Below are 14859 nucleotides of genomic sequence, written 5' to 3'. Positions count from 1 at the left end.
TGTGCTTGTATGCAGGGTGCTGGCATGCACCAAACTGCAGCGTCTGGGCCACCCACTATACTAGGGATGTTAAAATTCAGTTAAACAGCTAACCCTGTAATCTCAGCTTTATACTGCAGAGCCTGCAGCAAAACCTCTCCAGGAGGAAGGGGGAATAGGGAAGCGATTTCCTTTATTCTTGCATAATCCAGGGATTTTTAGGGGTTTGTGTTCTGTTTTTAATTTAGAGAAACTGAAGGGGAATAAAAGATAAGACATGAAATTTCTCTCTAGAGGAACTATACATTTGAAATAGAAAGCATTTTATCTTGCACACGAGCCAGGCCAAGAAAGAACAACAGTGGGTTTTAACATCTGCCCGATTATATTGGCGCATCAGATTCACAAATGCTGAAACAGCAGCCCTGTGTTAATACTTGGCTACGTCTAGACTGGCCCCAAATTCCGGAAAAGGAATGCCACAGGTAGGAATAAGAGACCCTATGGAAAAGGGCTTTATTCCGGAGAATCGTGCCAGTCTAGACGCTTTTTTCCGGCTTTTCCCCAAGCCGGAAAAAAAGCGGCGGACATGTTTATTTAAATCCGCGGGGGATATTTAAATCCCCCGCGGATTTCCCTATGCTGACTTACCTGATTTGCATCCCTTTTCTGGAATTTGGGGCCAGTCTAGACGTAGCCCTTGGGTTTTAACTAATGATGTTAAGAAGTGGGTAACTGACTCATCGTGTAGTTCATACAATTTGTTAGTAAAGGCTCTGCAGTTTAATTGTAGCAGGAGCCAGGTGCGCAGGCAGCCCAGCTCCTGCTACATGTAAACTGCAAAGCCGCAGCGGGGGTAGATCCTAGACCAGGCTTGTGCCGGGTCCTGGATCGCTGTGCCTCTGCATTTTAAAAGTCGTAAGAGCCACTTGGCTTTTACTGTGTTTTAAAGGCAGAGCCACAGCAGGGGTAAGTCTGGAACCCGGCGTGAGCCAGGCCTGGGCAGTCCCAGCTCCTGCTGGGTCCCGGGCTGCTGCACTTATGCCTCCCCTTCCCTCCCTGCACTGCCGATACGGTGCTGGGGGGAACCGGCTTCCCGCAGCACTGGGTCCTGCTCCTTCCCTTGCTTCCTCTGATACAGAGGCAGCAAGAGGGCAGGGAAGCAAGTAGTTGAGTAGTGACTCAACTATCGGGTAGTTGATTACTCGACTAGTCGCTTACATCCCTAGTTTTCACCACCAGTCGTGCTACAAAACTGCTCACTAGCAAAGGTGAAACACGGGACCTCTGTAGAGGTGGGAGCTGTGTGCTGACTATGGTGTTGTGTTACTCTATGTGGCTGAATTTGTAAGCAGATTGTAACAGAAACCCACCCTTAGTATAGGATGAAAAACTAATAACCTTGATACCCCAGGTCTGTCAACAGTAGGCATGTAAAATCCTATTTAATTGGTTAACTGCGACGGGCGGGTAGAGTGGGGAGATGGTTGGAGCAGGTCAGTCATGTCATTAAACTATGAGGTAGGAGCAGGAGAGATGACAGACTTGCCGGTTTGCTGGGCAAGTTGGGGGGGCCGGCTCGGTACTCCCGAAAAGGGCAGGGCCTCAGGCACCATGCTGCTCTCCTCACCAGCCCTTAGGTCCCTGCCCTAAGTGGCGGGTGGGCACTGCTCCAGCCCCTACTGGTTCTCCAGAACCGGTCAGCCTCACCCATTCGCATCCCTGGTTGACGGGGCAGGCAAAGGGGCAATTGCCCGGGGGCCTGGTAATTCAAAAGTGCCTGGGCGTCTCAGCCATTGCTGCTGCTATTGTGCCAGCAGGGGTGGCCGGAACTCTGAGCCCTTAAAATCGCTACTGGAGTCCCGGGCAGCACACTCCAGGTGGCGCGAAGGGCTGGCGTGGAGAGGGGCACAGTGCCTGAGGCCCTGCTCTTTTCTGGGGCGCAAAGCCAGCCCCCAACTTGCCCAGCCGCCCGGCAATTCTGTCGTCCCCCCTGCTCAGACCTCATAGTTCAATGATATGAATCTAATCAAATGCAAGGAAAACAGAAAAATCGAATTTGCGGGTGGTGTAGGCGGATGACAACATGTGCCAAGAAACGCTTGCTCAACTGGCTCTTTACTTTCAGGAGGATCTCGAAGCTCTGATAGCAGAGTTCCAGACATTAGATGCTAAAAAGACTCAGATAATTGAGACGGCCTGTCCCCCTCCCTCACCAAGGTAAGAGATCGCCTGGAACCTTGCCTGTTGTTATCCAGCGGGTTGTGGTGTTAATGAAACCTGGGTATTTGGTACCTTGAGAAGGAAGGATGTAGCAGTAGGCTAAAATGCTTTCATGGAGGGATGAAGATGTAAACGGTATTCAGTCCTCAGAGCATCAAGGGGACCAGCAATACCTCCCTGCTAAAAAATACGTTGGCTCTTTTTAGCAGCCTGAAGGGATGATACAAAGCGGGGAATATTATCAAAGCTGGTGGCTAGATTGGAGGGCAGTGGACGGTATAACACATAGTGATGATGGAGAGCCTTGTGTCTCAGGTTGGAAAGTTGAGGAAACCAGTAAAATTGTTATGAGATACAAGAGACTGTGGGCTAGTGGCCGGAGCACAGGGCTGGTATCCTGGCACTGCGAGGTTCTAGCCCTGGAGTGGTCAGTGATGTTTGGCCTTTGTGCATCTGTTTTTCCTCTGCCGGGGAGCTGGGGGTGATGCTACTCGCCAGCCTCACAAAGTTGTTGGGAGGCTCAGTTAACAATAGGGCCCTGATCCCAGGAAGTGCTAGATGTCGTCAACTCCTGCTACCTACGGGAATGGGAGTGGGGAGTCTGAAGTGAACAGTGGGCTCGATAGAAGAATGATGCAGATAACTTCAAATGAAAGAGACCAATTAGAGCCCCAGCTGTGTGCCATGATAAAGCTCATATTTGCTCCTAATCCATCAGTATTAATATTAAAACCATGTCAGAGGCCGTGGTAAATGACAATATAATGTGTGCCTAAAATAGGAGATTTCAGATTAGCCTTTGTGGAAGTTTCCAAAAAGTTAATTTCTTCAGGAAGTTTTTGGCTTGGAAATTAAAAAAAAACCCGTCAGAAACTCAGAGAAAGTGTGGGTGATGGAGAGGCACTTTGGCCTGGAGGGGAGAAGAGCTCACGCTTATTGAATTATGCATCCCAGTCTGTAGTGAGTAGCCTCTGAGAGGAGTTACAAATGGGTCTGTTACATGCTGATGTCTGCCCATCTCTCTCCCTCTGACGCAGGCTCAACGCTTCCTTGTCTGCTCATCCCGAGAGAGACGAATTGATCCTTTTTGGAGGTGAATATTTCAATGGCCAAAAAGTAAAGTATTCTTCTATTTATCTATCCTCTCCCTCCCCCATTGCCTTGACTGTCTTTGGTATGGGTTTCAGCTGGAGCCAAAATTCGAAGCTGAGGGATAAAATATGCAAAATAGCCTTTAGTTCCGTGCTAGCACTGTCTTACGCCTGAGCTGGGCTGGGCTGGGCTGGCAGGACCGAGGAGCATTGGGGTCCATTAAGGGGTCATTATGGTGTCCTGCAATATTGATGCGTACACAGTCACTGTTTCCCTAGACTTGGCATGGATCATATTTGCCCCATATCTTTGGTTCCTGGTGTGCTGTGTGTTAGTCCCGCTTGCCCCACTCTGAAAGTGAAATGAGTCTGTTCGCTCAGAGGGGTAAGGACTAGGGATGTGAATGGGTAATCAGTTATCCGGTAAACATCACCCTTGGGTTGCTCCAGCTCCACGGGGCTGCTGGCTCCCTGCCTGCAGAGGCTGGGAATCGGCAGCCTCACAGGGGGCGAAAGCAGCAGCAGGGGAGGGCTGCTGACTCCCAACCTCCAAGCTCATGTAGGCTGGGAGCCAGCCCTTCCTCCCCCCCCCCCCCGCCCACGCAGGTTGGGGCAGCCGGGTTGGAACTGTCCCTGCCTGCAGCACTGGGGCTGTTCTAACCTGGCCATGGCGGGTGGGGGGCACTACAGCCAATCAGTTACCTGGTTAAGCCAGGGGCAGGGATTTTGGGTTGGGGGCTGCTGACCCACAGAAAAGTCAGTGGCGGGGGGGCAGCACACAAGTGAGAAGCAAAAATAAAAAAACAAAAAACCAAGCCCTCCCTGACATGGCCCCCGAATGAGAAAGAGAAAGAAAGATGCTTCCCGCATTCCCCTCGTACACCAGAGCCTAGGAGGGCCCAGGCTTGTAGATTGTGTGTGCTCTAGCCCCATGGAGGACAGGGGGGCAGCAGAGGGGCTGGAGCACCAGCACAGGCTCCCCAGTGCTGGGGGGGCCCTGAGCCTCGGGGGCCAGAGCCAGGCAAACCGGGGGCCACAGCCACCCCCGGACCTTAGGCTCCCCACTCCTGGGTTAAACTTAATGTTTAACTGGTTAACTAATTAAACAGGATTTTACATCCTTAGTAAGTACCGGCAGCCCCTCAACAGCTCCTCCTTCCACGTAGCGATTATTTACCCTATTCCTGGGGGTGGGAATCTCTCCTTCTTTACATGCTTGGGCCTAAAAGTGCAAGTCTGCTTATAGTCACCGGGCTTTGGTTCAGCAGTACCCTAATCCCTGCACTGGCTGTTAACAAACTCCACTCCCTTCAGTCATTTCCCCTGGCTTTCAGTCTATTACAGCTCAGCACCACCTTCATAGTACTCATAAGAACAGCCAGGCTGAGTGAGACCAATGGTCCACCCAACCCAGTATTCTATCTTCCATCTTTGCCAGAGGTCCCAAAGGGAACGAACAGAGCCGGCAATAACCAAGCAATCCATCCCCTGTCATCCACTCCCAGCTTCTTGCAAACAGAGACTCAGGGGCAACCAGAGCATGGTGTTTCATTGCTTCTTACCTGTCCTGGCTAATAGCCATTGATGGATATAGCCTCCAGGAACTTACCTAGTTTGTTTTTGAACCCTGTTATAGACTTGGCCTTCACAACCTCCGGGTATGTCTACACTACCACCCTAGTTCGAACTTGTTTCACGTGAAACGAGGAATAACGGTAGTTCGGACTAGGAAGCCTAGCCGAATTACCTAGTCCGTGCCGCGTGTAGCCGCGCGGCATGAAGGCCGCACTAGTGGACATTTAAAAATGGCGGCGCCCGGCTTTATGCAAATGAAGCCCGGGAAATTCAAATCCCGGGCTTCATTTGCAACTCCGGTTGCCTACATTACCACCCTAATTCGAACTAGAGTGGTAGTGTAGACATACCCTCCTTTGGCAAGGAGTTCCACCGGTTGACTGTAGTTGTGTAAAGAAATATTTCCTTCTCTTTGTTTTAAATCTGCTGCCTATGAATTTAATTGGTGACCCCTAGCTCTTGTGTTTATGAGAAGGAGTAAATAACATTTCCTATTCACTTTCTCTGCACCAGTCAAAATTTCATAGACTGCTATCATATCCCTTCTTAGCCATCTCTTTTATAAGATGAAAATTCAGTCCTCATGTGGAAGCTGTTCCATATCCCTAATCGATTTTGTTACCTTCTTTGTACTTTTTCAATTCTAACATGGCTTTTTTGAGATGGGGTGACCTGGTCTCCACACAATATCCAACGTGTGAGCTTATCAAGAATTTGAATAGAGATATTTTCTGTCTTATTAGCTATTCCTTCGCTGAGGGTTCTTAACATTCAGGTTGCTTTTTTGACTGCCACTGCACAGTGGTGTTTTCGGAGAACTATCCACAATGGCTCCACAGTCTCTTTCGTGAGTGGTAACAGCTAATTTGGACCCCATCATTTTGTATGTATAGTTGGGATTAGGGATGAGAAAATGTAACTGTGTACACACAGTTAACTGATAAGCCTGGGCTCATCAGTTACTGTGCATGGTTTATACGCAGCCCCTGTCCTCCCGCCGCTGCTTCCTCTGATTCAGAGGCAGCAGCGGGGGGTGGGGAGGAGTGGGTGCAGGTGGGAGCTGGTGCATATGGGAAGCCACCTGGCCGACCCCCTGGGTGCAACTGCTGAAATTTACTTGAATAATCACATTTTAACATCCCTAGTTGGAGTTGTTTTTCCAGGCAGCATTACTTTGTATTTGTTGCCTAGTCACTAGGGATGTAAAAGGTTAAATGGTTAAACTGTTACCTGGTAGGGACGGCAGAGCCTCAAACAGCAGGTAGAGGCTCATTCCTGCCGCAGGTGACCGCAGGCAGGGAGATGGTAGTGGACCATCTCACAAATGGGGTGGGAACAGGATGGTTCCATATGTGTGTTACTTTGCACCCCAAAACTGCCTCTGGTATTTTGATCCCCTAGCATGGGAGTAGAGTGACACCACAGCCCAGGCAGACTTGGTCTTGTTGTTGCTTAGTATAAAAGGACTGTGTCATTTCTTCAGCATCTCATGGAGGTAGGTCAGCTTTCACTTTGCATGTACCTTTTCCCTTACCGTTTAATGAGTAGGTAACTATCTCCCAGGAGTGGCTTGTGGTAGTTGAGAATTTGATACACCCCCGTTGGATAAAGTTAAATGGTGAGCTCTGGCGATATCTATTTTTCTTTTCCCTCCACAGACGTTCCTGTATAATGAGCTGTACTTTTACAACATCCGGAAGAACAGCTGGAGTAAAGTAGACATCCCAAGTCCTCCTCCCCGGCGCTGTGCACATCAGGTAAAGCATTTGGCCTCTCAGGCAATGGAACAGCACTTAAAACACTGTCGTAATTCAGAGCTGTGCCAACATTGTTGTGGAGACGTGGCCTGTTGTGCTGAGAAGTTAGAGGGTTGATCCTACACCGTGACTTAAATGGCTCAAACTGTACCATAGAATTTCTGTGGATAAAAATTCTGTGCTTGAACATGAAGAGTATAGCGGTAGAAATCTATTAGAGATCGCCAGACTAGCCTGGTGATGATGATTGTGACGTGCGCAGGGAGATAAGAGAGGCTACAAAAACAGAAAACACAATAATAATGGGGGAAGTCCACCACCCTCATAGTGACTGGAGATGTGTCACCTCAGAATAGACTGTAGAGATAAAACAGCACAGAAATGAGGCTTAGTTTACAGTACCCAGGGCCATCGATCCGAGTTACACAACTTCAGCTACATGAATAACGTAGCTGAAGTCAGTGTACTTAGATCTACTTACTGTGGTGTTTTTACTGCAGTAAGTCGGCAGCTGATGCTTTCCTGTAAACTCCGCCTGTGCTTCTCATTCTGGTGGAGTGCCAGAGTCGACAGGAGAGTGCTCGGCAGTCGATTTATCGTGTCTATACTAGATGCAATAAATCAACTCCCACTGGATCGATTGCTGCCCTTCGATCTGGTGCATAGTGTAGACAAGCTTTGAAGAGGCTAGTTAAACAGAAATTAAAAGGAACAGCCACAAGAGTGAAATGCATGCAAACTGTATGGAAACTATTTAAAAATACCGTAATGACAACTCTCACTCCATGTACAGTCCAAGTAACAAACGAGCAAAAAAGCAGTCAGGGGACCATGGCTAAGCAACCACACAAAAGAGGACGTTATAGGCAAAAAAATCATCTTTTAAAAATTTGCAGTCATATCCTGCTGCAGAAAATAGAAAGGTGCATCATAAACTCTGCCAAGTAAAATAATAATTAGGCCAAAAAAGAATTTGAAGAGTTGCTAGCAAAAAACCCAGACGCGGACAGAAATTGTTTTTAAATGTATCACAAGCAGTAAAGCTGCCAAACACTGTTAGGGCACTGGACCACCCAGGTGCACAAAGAGTAATCAAGATAAGGCCTGAGGAGAAGACAAATGAAATCTTTGGAGTGGTCTTCGCTGCAGAGGATGTAGGGTAGTGCCCCAAAGCTGAGACACTCCTTTAGGTGACAAATCTGAGGAGCTGTCCCAGACTGAGGTGTCAATAGAAGAGGTTTGGGAATACACTGACGAATTAAACAACAGTGAGTCAGTAGAACCCAAGAGTACTAAAAATCTCAAATATGAAATTGCAAAACTATTAACCGTAAGTACTTAACTGATCGCTTAAATCGGCCTCTACCAGGTGAGTGGAGGATAGTGAATGTAACACTGATATAAAAAATACTCCAAACTTATCCTGGCAATTACAGGCCAGTAAGCCAAACTTCAGTAGCAGGCAAATTGACTGAAGGTATGGTAAAGAACAGAATGATTAGGCACGTAGACGAACTCAGTTTGTTGGGGGAAGAGTCTACAAGGCTTTGGTAAAAGGGAATCATGACTCACCAATCTATTAGAATTCGCTGAGGGTATCGACAAGCGTGAAGACAAGGTGATCCAGTCGATATGGTGCGATACGGTTACCCGCTCCCATCCGTAATCTCCACCACAGGGGCATCAACACAGCACTTCATAAACTCCCCAGGTCCTAATCTAGTCTGCAGTGGTTTACGTGTAAAACCTGGGGTGGATTCTCTGGTGGTATCGAAGCCCTCTTGAGGAATCTGGAGGGGAAAGTCCCAGATTACACATGACGTGAATGACTGAGTCGTACACATGTTTCTCTTTAGCATCCTGAACTGTGCCTCTAGAGGCACTATGGGGATTAGTATTATATCAGTACCGAAGGCAGAGGGGTAGAATGCTCCATGAATGTACAGCCCGGCCCTGAAGTAAAGTGAGCTTGCAGCACTATGTACAGCTGGATGATTCGTTGGTTACTTTTTTCATCCCTTTACATCTCTCCTTGGCAGATGAACAGTGTGACAGCATCAGGGTGACTGTATCTGTATTTCTTCCCCATGGTCCACCAAGGGCACCCCCCCATCCGAGGGTTGCAGCTCCTAGCTGCCATCTCTCTGGTGCAGAGACACATGTCTCTTTCCCTCCTGGCCAGGGGGTTTTAAGGCTGTATAGCATCCCTGCCTGGCACTGTGATATTCCCAGAAGCCAGATTGCCAAAGATGGCCAGTCTTTGCACTTCACTTTGTCCTCGAAGGCTAGGTCCAGTGTATTGCTTGCAGTGAACGAGTTGCCACCCAGCTGCTCCTTATGCGGACCAGAACCAGGGGAAGCCGTGAGGTTTAGTGGCTACAGAGCCTTTAGAGAAACAAACTAGAGTGGCCCGTTAGCAACTTTCTCAGAGTGGACCCTGACACTCTGATGCACCACAAATGGTTGCCCGGGGGGGAGGGAGCTTTTAAAGGAATATTTATGGGTTGGATTAAAGTCCCCAAAGCTGCTTAATAAAGCCGTGCCCTGCTGTAGCGCCCTTAGTGCTTTGCAAGAGAGGTAAAGGGTCTGCAATGGCACTAAAAAGCATCCACTGCTATGGTGGGGCAATTTTTTTACAAGTAGGCATATCAGTGGTTAACCGGTGTGCCAGCCTGGCCAGGTCCGCCTTGCTGCAGCAGGGGGGCGCTCCAGCCTGGCTGCCCCCCATGTAAAAGCGATTAACCGGTTAAATATAACGTTTAACCAGTGAACTGATTAAACAGGGTTTTACATCTCTGTAGAGCAGTTTAGGACCGGAAGCAAAAAGCAACATGCAATAGACCGGAGCAGTGTTACTGCTCCATATGAAATGTGGGCTGGATGCCAGAATAAGTACTTGATTTATCGAAGCAAACAAACGAGATATCTCTGATTGCTGCAAGAGGTCAGGACCATGGCTTTGTGTGTCATTGGAAAGGCAGCAGCACAGTGCCGCTGGCATCATGCTGGCATGCAGGATCAGCGCCTAGGACGGGGTGGGCAAAATGCAGCCCATGGGCCACTCTGCCAGGACCCTCAGGCACAGAGAGCAGCCCCACGCTTTTTTAAGTGGCTGGCTGCTCCCTGTGGCTCTCTGCTCCGGGAACTGGGGGAAGAGGGAGGCTTTGCGTGCTGCCCCTGCCCCCAGCACAATTTCTCAGCTCCCGTTGGCCAGAAACCAGCCAATAGGAGCTGAGAGACTGTACTGCAGGGGGTTGCAGTGCACAAAGCCTTCCCCCGCTCCTGGAGCAGAGAGCCAGAGGGAGCAGCCAGCCGCTTTGAGTGGTCTGGGGCTGGTGGCAGGCAGGGAGCCTGCCTCTGAGTCCTGCAGGGCTCCTGGCCGGGAGCCGCTTAGATAAGCACCTCCCAGCCAGAGCCTGTCTTTGGCTCCCCAGGCCCTCCTTGCATCCCAACTCCCTGCCCTAGGTCACCACCCAAACCTTCTGCCCCCACCTCCTGCCTGGTCACAACTTCCTCACAGACCCTGCATCCTCTCCTACACCCCTTCCCCAGGCCAATATTTTCTTCTGGACCTCTTAGCCAGCCCTGCACCCCTTGCCCTAGATCACAGTCCCCTTCTGCATCCACCTGTATCCCAGTCCCTGCACCCCCTTCCATATGAAAGTGAAGCCCTTGACCACTTATCAAAATCCTGGAATCAGAAATTGTTGCCCACTATTGTCCTAGGAGCTCCAGTCATGTGCCAGGGGCCTTTCCTGTCAGGCACTGTGCAAAGACAGAACACAAAGATAGTCCCTGTCCCAAAGCGCTCACAATCTGAGCATAGGACAGGAGGCAAATGGAGACAGACAGAGCATGGGGACAGTACAAGGAAACTGAGGTAAAATGGGTCAGCATGACAGGCTGTGGTTTCAGCAAGCCAGCAGCCTAACCTGTTGTGAGATTTCACGGCAGACTCAGCTGCTGATTCTGGAGGAACAGTGTAACTCACACACCTAGGCTATGTCTACACTTGCAGCTTCTTGCGCAAGTACAGCTGTTCTTGTGCAAGAATCTGCAGAGCGTCCACACTGCCCGCCCGCTCTTGCGCAAGGAAATTTACAGTATGGCGTAGTAAGAAAGGGCTTCTTGCGCAAGCACTATGCTCTTTTTTATCAGGTGTAAGCCCTCTTGCACAGGAGCTCTTGCACAAGAGGGCAGTGTGGACGCTCGGCAGGGGTTTCTCGCACAAGAAAGCCCTATGGCTAAAATGGCCATCGGAGCTTGCTTGCACAAGAGAGCGTCCACACTGCCATGGATGCTCTTGCGCAAAAGCACAGCTCGCACATGGCAGTGTGGACATGTTCTTGCGCAAGACTTCTTGCACAAGAACCCTTGCGCAAGATTTTCTTGTGCAAGAAGCCGCCAGTGTAGACATAGCCCTAGTGTGGTTCACTGACCAATACAGTGGCACCTAGACCACAGCAACAGTTAAGACCAAGAGACCTCTACAGCAGGGGCTGGGAGCCCATGGGCTTTTAGCTCAGAGGATAGAGGCTCCTATACTCAGCTCCAGAGGTCCCAGGTTCAAATCCACCTGGTGGTGGCTACAACAGCACCACTTGCTGACTCGGAACTCCATTTCCCACAGTGACCTAGTCTTATTCAGGGTTTGACTGAGTCCAACTTTGCATAGCTTGTGAAATTCTTATTATTTAATATTTGGATTACTGTACTGCCCAAAGGCTCCAAACAGAATCCGTCCCTTTTGTGCTGGATGCCATACTAATATAAAGGTAGCTTGATCCTTTCCTCAAATGTTTGCGATGAAATTACACCACCAGGTGAAAGAGCTGCAGGAAAACAAGATTCTAAAACACTGATTCATTTCCCATTTGGCACGGTGACAAGTACCCTGCCGTTTTCGGTAGGCAGAATTATCAAGGATGTGTGACACTAAAAAGAAGTGTTTGGGTTTCTTGGAAATTTCCTTTCATCTCGAAAGGGCCTGTTTGCAAATGCTAACTCCTAAAAGGAGTAGGACTTACTGCGCTGAGATGTCCACACAGTAACCTCACTAGCTCGTGGTAATAGGTACTACACCCAGGAGTAAGGGCTTGCAGGATTGGACACTTCATTTTCCCACAATCTTTACATCAAACAGAAAGCAATTTGTGGCAAATTATATTACAAGAACTTTAAAATCTCCCCAAAGAAACACGTTAAAATAGATATCGTTGAGTGAAACCCACTCTGAGAGAGCTGCTACCAGGCTGCTCCTGTTTGTTTATTTACTGGCTCCGCAGCTTCCATTGGCTGCGGTTGGCCGTTTGCAGCCTCGGGGAGCCGTGGCAAGCAGCAGCCCAGGTCACGCTGCTTCTCGCGGCTCCCGTTGGCTGCAAATGGCAAACCACAGCCAATGGGAGCTGCGAGGCTCTGTTGCTGCAATGCTGGTAAGTAAACAAACCGGAGCAGCCAGTTAGCCCGTTTCTCAGAGTGGGTCCGCAGACCACTTTGAGAAACACCTATTGACACCTTTCACCCCGCATATTCTGGTGTAAAAAGCAGTGCATTCTGCTAATTTGTGGCAGGATTGTTTATGCAAAAATTGGTATCTGTAGGTAATTGGGAAGGATGACTTTATTTTGCACAAACAAATCCACCAACAAACACTCTTCATAACATATAGTAGATTTAACGTTGTATATTCCCGATGGTAGATGTGACAAGTATTAATGTACTCATCAGTTAAATTGTTTATCAGACACAGGCAAGCAAAGCATTTACATTTCTAAGTGGGCTAGGAACTAAATTAACGCACCGTTCTTGTGCATGACATTTATCATAGTTACTAGTTGCTGCAGTTTTGATAAAGCAGAAGATAAATCTGAGAAAGTAACTTGAAAAATATGTATAGGCCGGGAAAATAATCTAAGAGAACAAATGCATTGCATTGTCTGGAGTTAGGGCTTTCTTTTTAAAGGCGGAACATTTTTGTTCATACAAGCACTGCTAATCCTGCCTGTTTGAAGGGGCGGCGTCCAGCAGGTGGCACTGTTATGATGCAATCTTGCTACCAGACTGCCCAGGCGGGAATTGCAGTAAACAAGGGCTCATGTCATTTTTTGTTTGAATTTTGCCTGGCGAGCCAGAACCGTGGCTTTTTAATTAAGCTGCCGCCATATATTCAAAGTGGTCACAGTGGCCAGTGCCAGGTGCCCCAGAGGGAGTGAACAGAAAAGTGGTGCACCCAGCGTCATGCATGCTATTGTACATACCCAGCTTTTGTTTGCAAACACCAGATCCCCGTGGAAATTATATGTTTGCACAGGCAGACAGCTAGTTAGGTAGCTCTTACCTACCAGTTGATAATTTTTCAATGCAGCATCTGTGTGTGTAAATTAGACTCATGCCTGTGTAAGTTCACAATTACATGCACCTCAGATTTAAAAATCTGGTCCCGTCATCAATGTTCCCTCTAATGTTTTCCATCAGTGGGCATAATAAATTTTGTTACGTGCACCAAGGTATGTGCAGATGTGCACCACCAATAGAAACACATGTTGCTGGCTGTGAGAAGCTGTGGGCGTTCTGCCAGTCAGCTGAGTGGCCCCTGAATCTCTCCTGGGCAGCTGCCCAAGTGCTCCTCTTACAGGGAAGACTGACTGTGTTGTTAACTGGGATTTTTGGCTCTTTCTATGTTTAAAAAGCAGAGCCGCAGCGGTCTGGGACCTGACCCTGTGCCTCTGCTTTTTAAATGTAGCAAGAGCCACCAGGTGTCCCGGCTCGTTCTGGGTCCCAGACGCTGTGCCTCTGCTTTTTAAATGTAGTAAGAGCCGCCAGGTGTCCCGGCTCGTTCTGGGTCCCAGACGCTGTGCCTCTGCTTTTTAAATGTAGTAAGAGCCGCCAGGTGTCCCGGCTCGTTCTGGGTCCCAGACGCTGTGCCTCTGCTTTTTAAATGTAGTAAGAGCCGCCAGGTGTCCCGGCTCGTTCTGGGTCCCAGACGCTGTGCCTCTGCTTTTTAAATGTAGTAAGAGCCGCCAGGTGTCCCGGCTCGTTCTGGGTCCCAGACGCTGTGCCTCTGCTTTTTAAATGTAGCAAGAGCCACCAGGTGTCCCGGCTCGTTCTGGGTCCCAGACGCTGTGCCTCTGCTTTTTAAATGTAGTAAGAGCCGCCAGGTGTCCCGGCTCGTTCTGGGTCCCAGACGCTGTGCCTCTGCTTTTTAAATGTAGTAAGAGCCGCCAGGTGTCCTGGCTCGTTCTGGGTCCCAGACGCTGTGCCTCTGCTTTTTAAATGTAGTAAGAGCCGCCAGGGTTTTAAGCAGCAGAGGCACAGCGTCTGGGATTCAATGTGAGCCGGGATTGCTCAGTCCCAGCTCGTGCTGTTTTCCCCGCTGCTCCTCTGTCCCTGCCTATGCTTATCGGGTAGTTGACTAGTCGCTTAGATCCCTAGGAGAGATTATCCTAGTTTTGTATCTGATCTACATACATCGATTAGGGTGCTAGAAATACACATGGCTACGTCTACACTGGCATGATTTTCTGGAAATGCTTTTAACGGAAAAGTTTTTCGTTAAAAGCATTTTCGGAAAAGCACGTCTAGATTGGCAGGATGCTTTTCCGGAAAAGTGTCCGTGGCCAATCTAGACGCGCTTTTCCGCAAAAAAGCCCCGATGGCCATTTTCGCAATCGGGGCTTTTTTGCAGAAAACACTACTGTGCTGTCTATACTGGTCCTTTTGCGCAAAAGTCTTTCGGAAAAAGACTTTTGCCCAAATGGGAGCAGCATAGTATTTCCGGAAAAGCACTGATGATCTTACATGAGATCGTCAGTGCTTTTCCGGAAATTCAAGCGGCCAATGTAGACAGCTGGCAAGTTTTTCCGCAAAAGCAGATGATTTTGCAGAAAAACTTGCCAGTCTAGACACAGCCATACAGAAGTGTTTGTTTTTAATGTATCATTTTCCAGAGATCCTAGCCATCTTAGGGCATGTCTACATAGCAGGGCAAAGTCAAATTAAGCTACGCAACTTCAGTTACGTCAATTGCATAGCTGAAGTTGAAATAGCTTAATTTGTCTTTTGGCACTGACACTCTTCCTTCAACTTCTCTTACTCCTCGTGAAATAAGGGTTACAGGAGTCGGAGGAAGAAGTCCTCCAGCTCAACGTTATTTTGAAATAACGGCTTGCTGTGTAGACACGCTCTTTGTTATTTCAGAAGAACATCAGTTATTCCAAAATAACGCTGCTGTGTAG

The 14859-nt window shown here is 48.7% G+C and overlaps 1 protein-coding gene across 3 annotated transcripts in view; it reads left to right on the top strand.

Annotated features, from left to right (window-relative positions):
* Nucleotides 1-14859, top strand: part of KLHDC4 (kelch domain containing 4) — a 64097-nt gene that overhangs the window by 885 nt on the left and 48353 nt on the right. For all 3 annotated transcript variants that reach the window (XM_075939921.2, XM_075939918.2, XM_075939920.2), the window contains exons 2-4: nt 2108-2199; nt 3240-3318; nt 6527-6625. In XM_075939921.2, the coding sequence (XP_075796036.1) occupies nt 2108-2199; nt 3240-3318; nt 6527-6625 (270 nt within the window). The remainder of the gene's footprint in view (nt 1-2107; nt 2200-3239; nt 3319-6526; nt 6626-14859) is intronic.

This window comes from Pelodiscus sinensis, chromosome 12, assembly GCF_052426305.1.
Source record: "Pelodiscus sinensis isolate ZL-2025 chromosome 12, ASM5242630v1, whole genome shotgun sequence".
Taxonomy (NCBI): domain Eukaryota; kingdom Metazoa; phylum Chordata; order Testudines; family Trionychidae; genus Pelodiscus; species Pelodiscus sinensis.
This window is presented reverse-complemented; position numbering and strand designations above follow the sequence as displayed.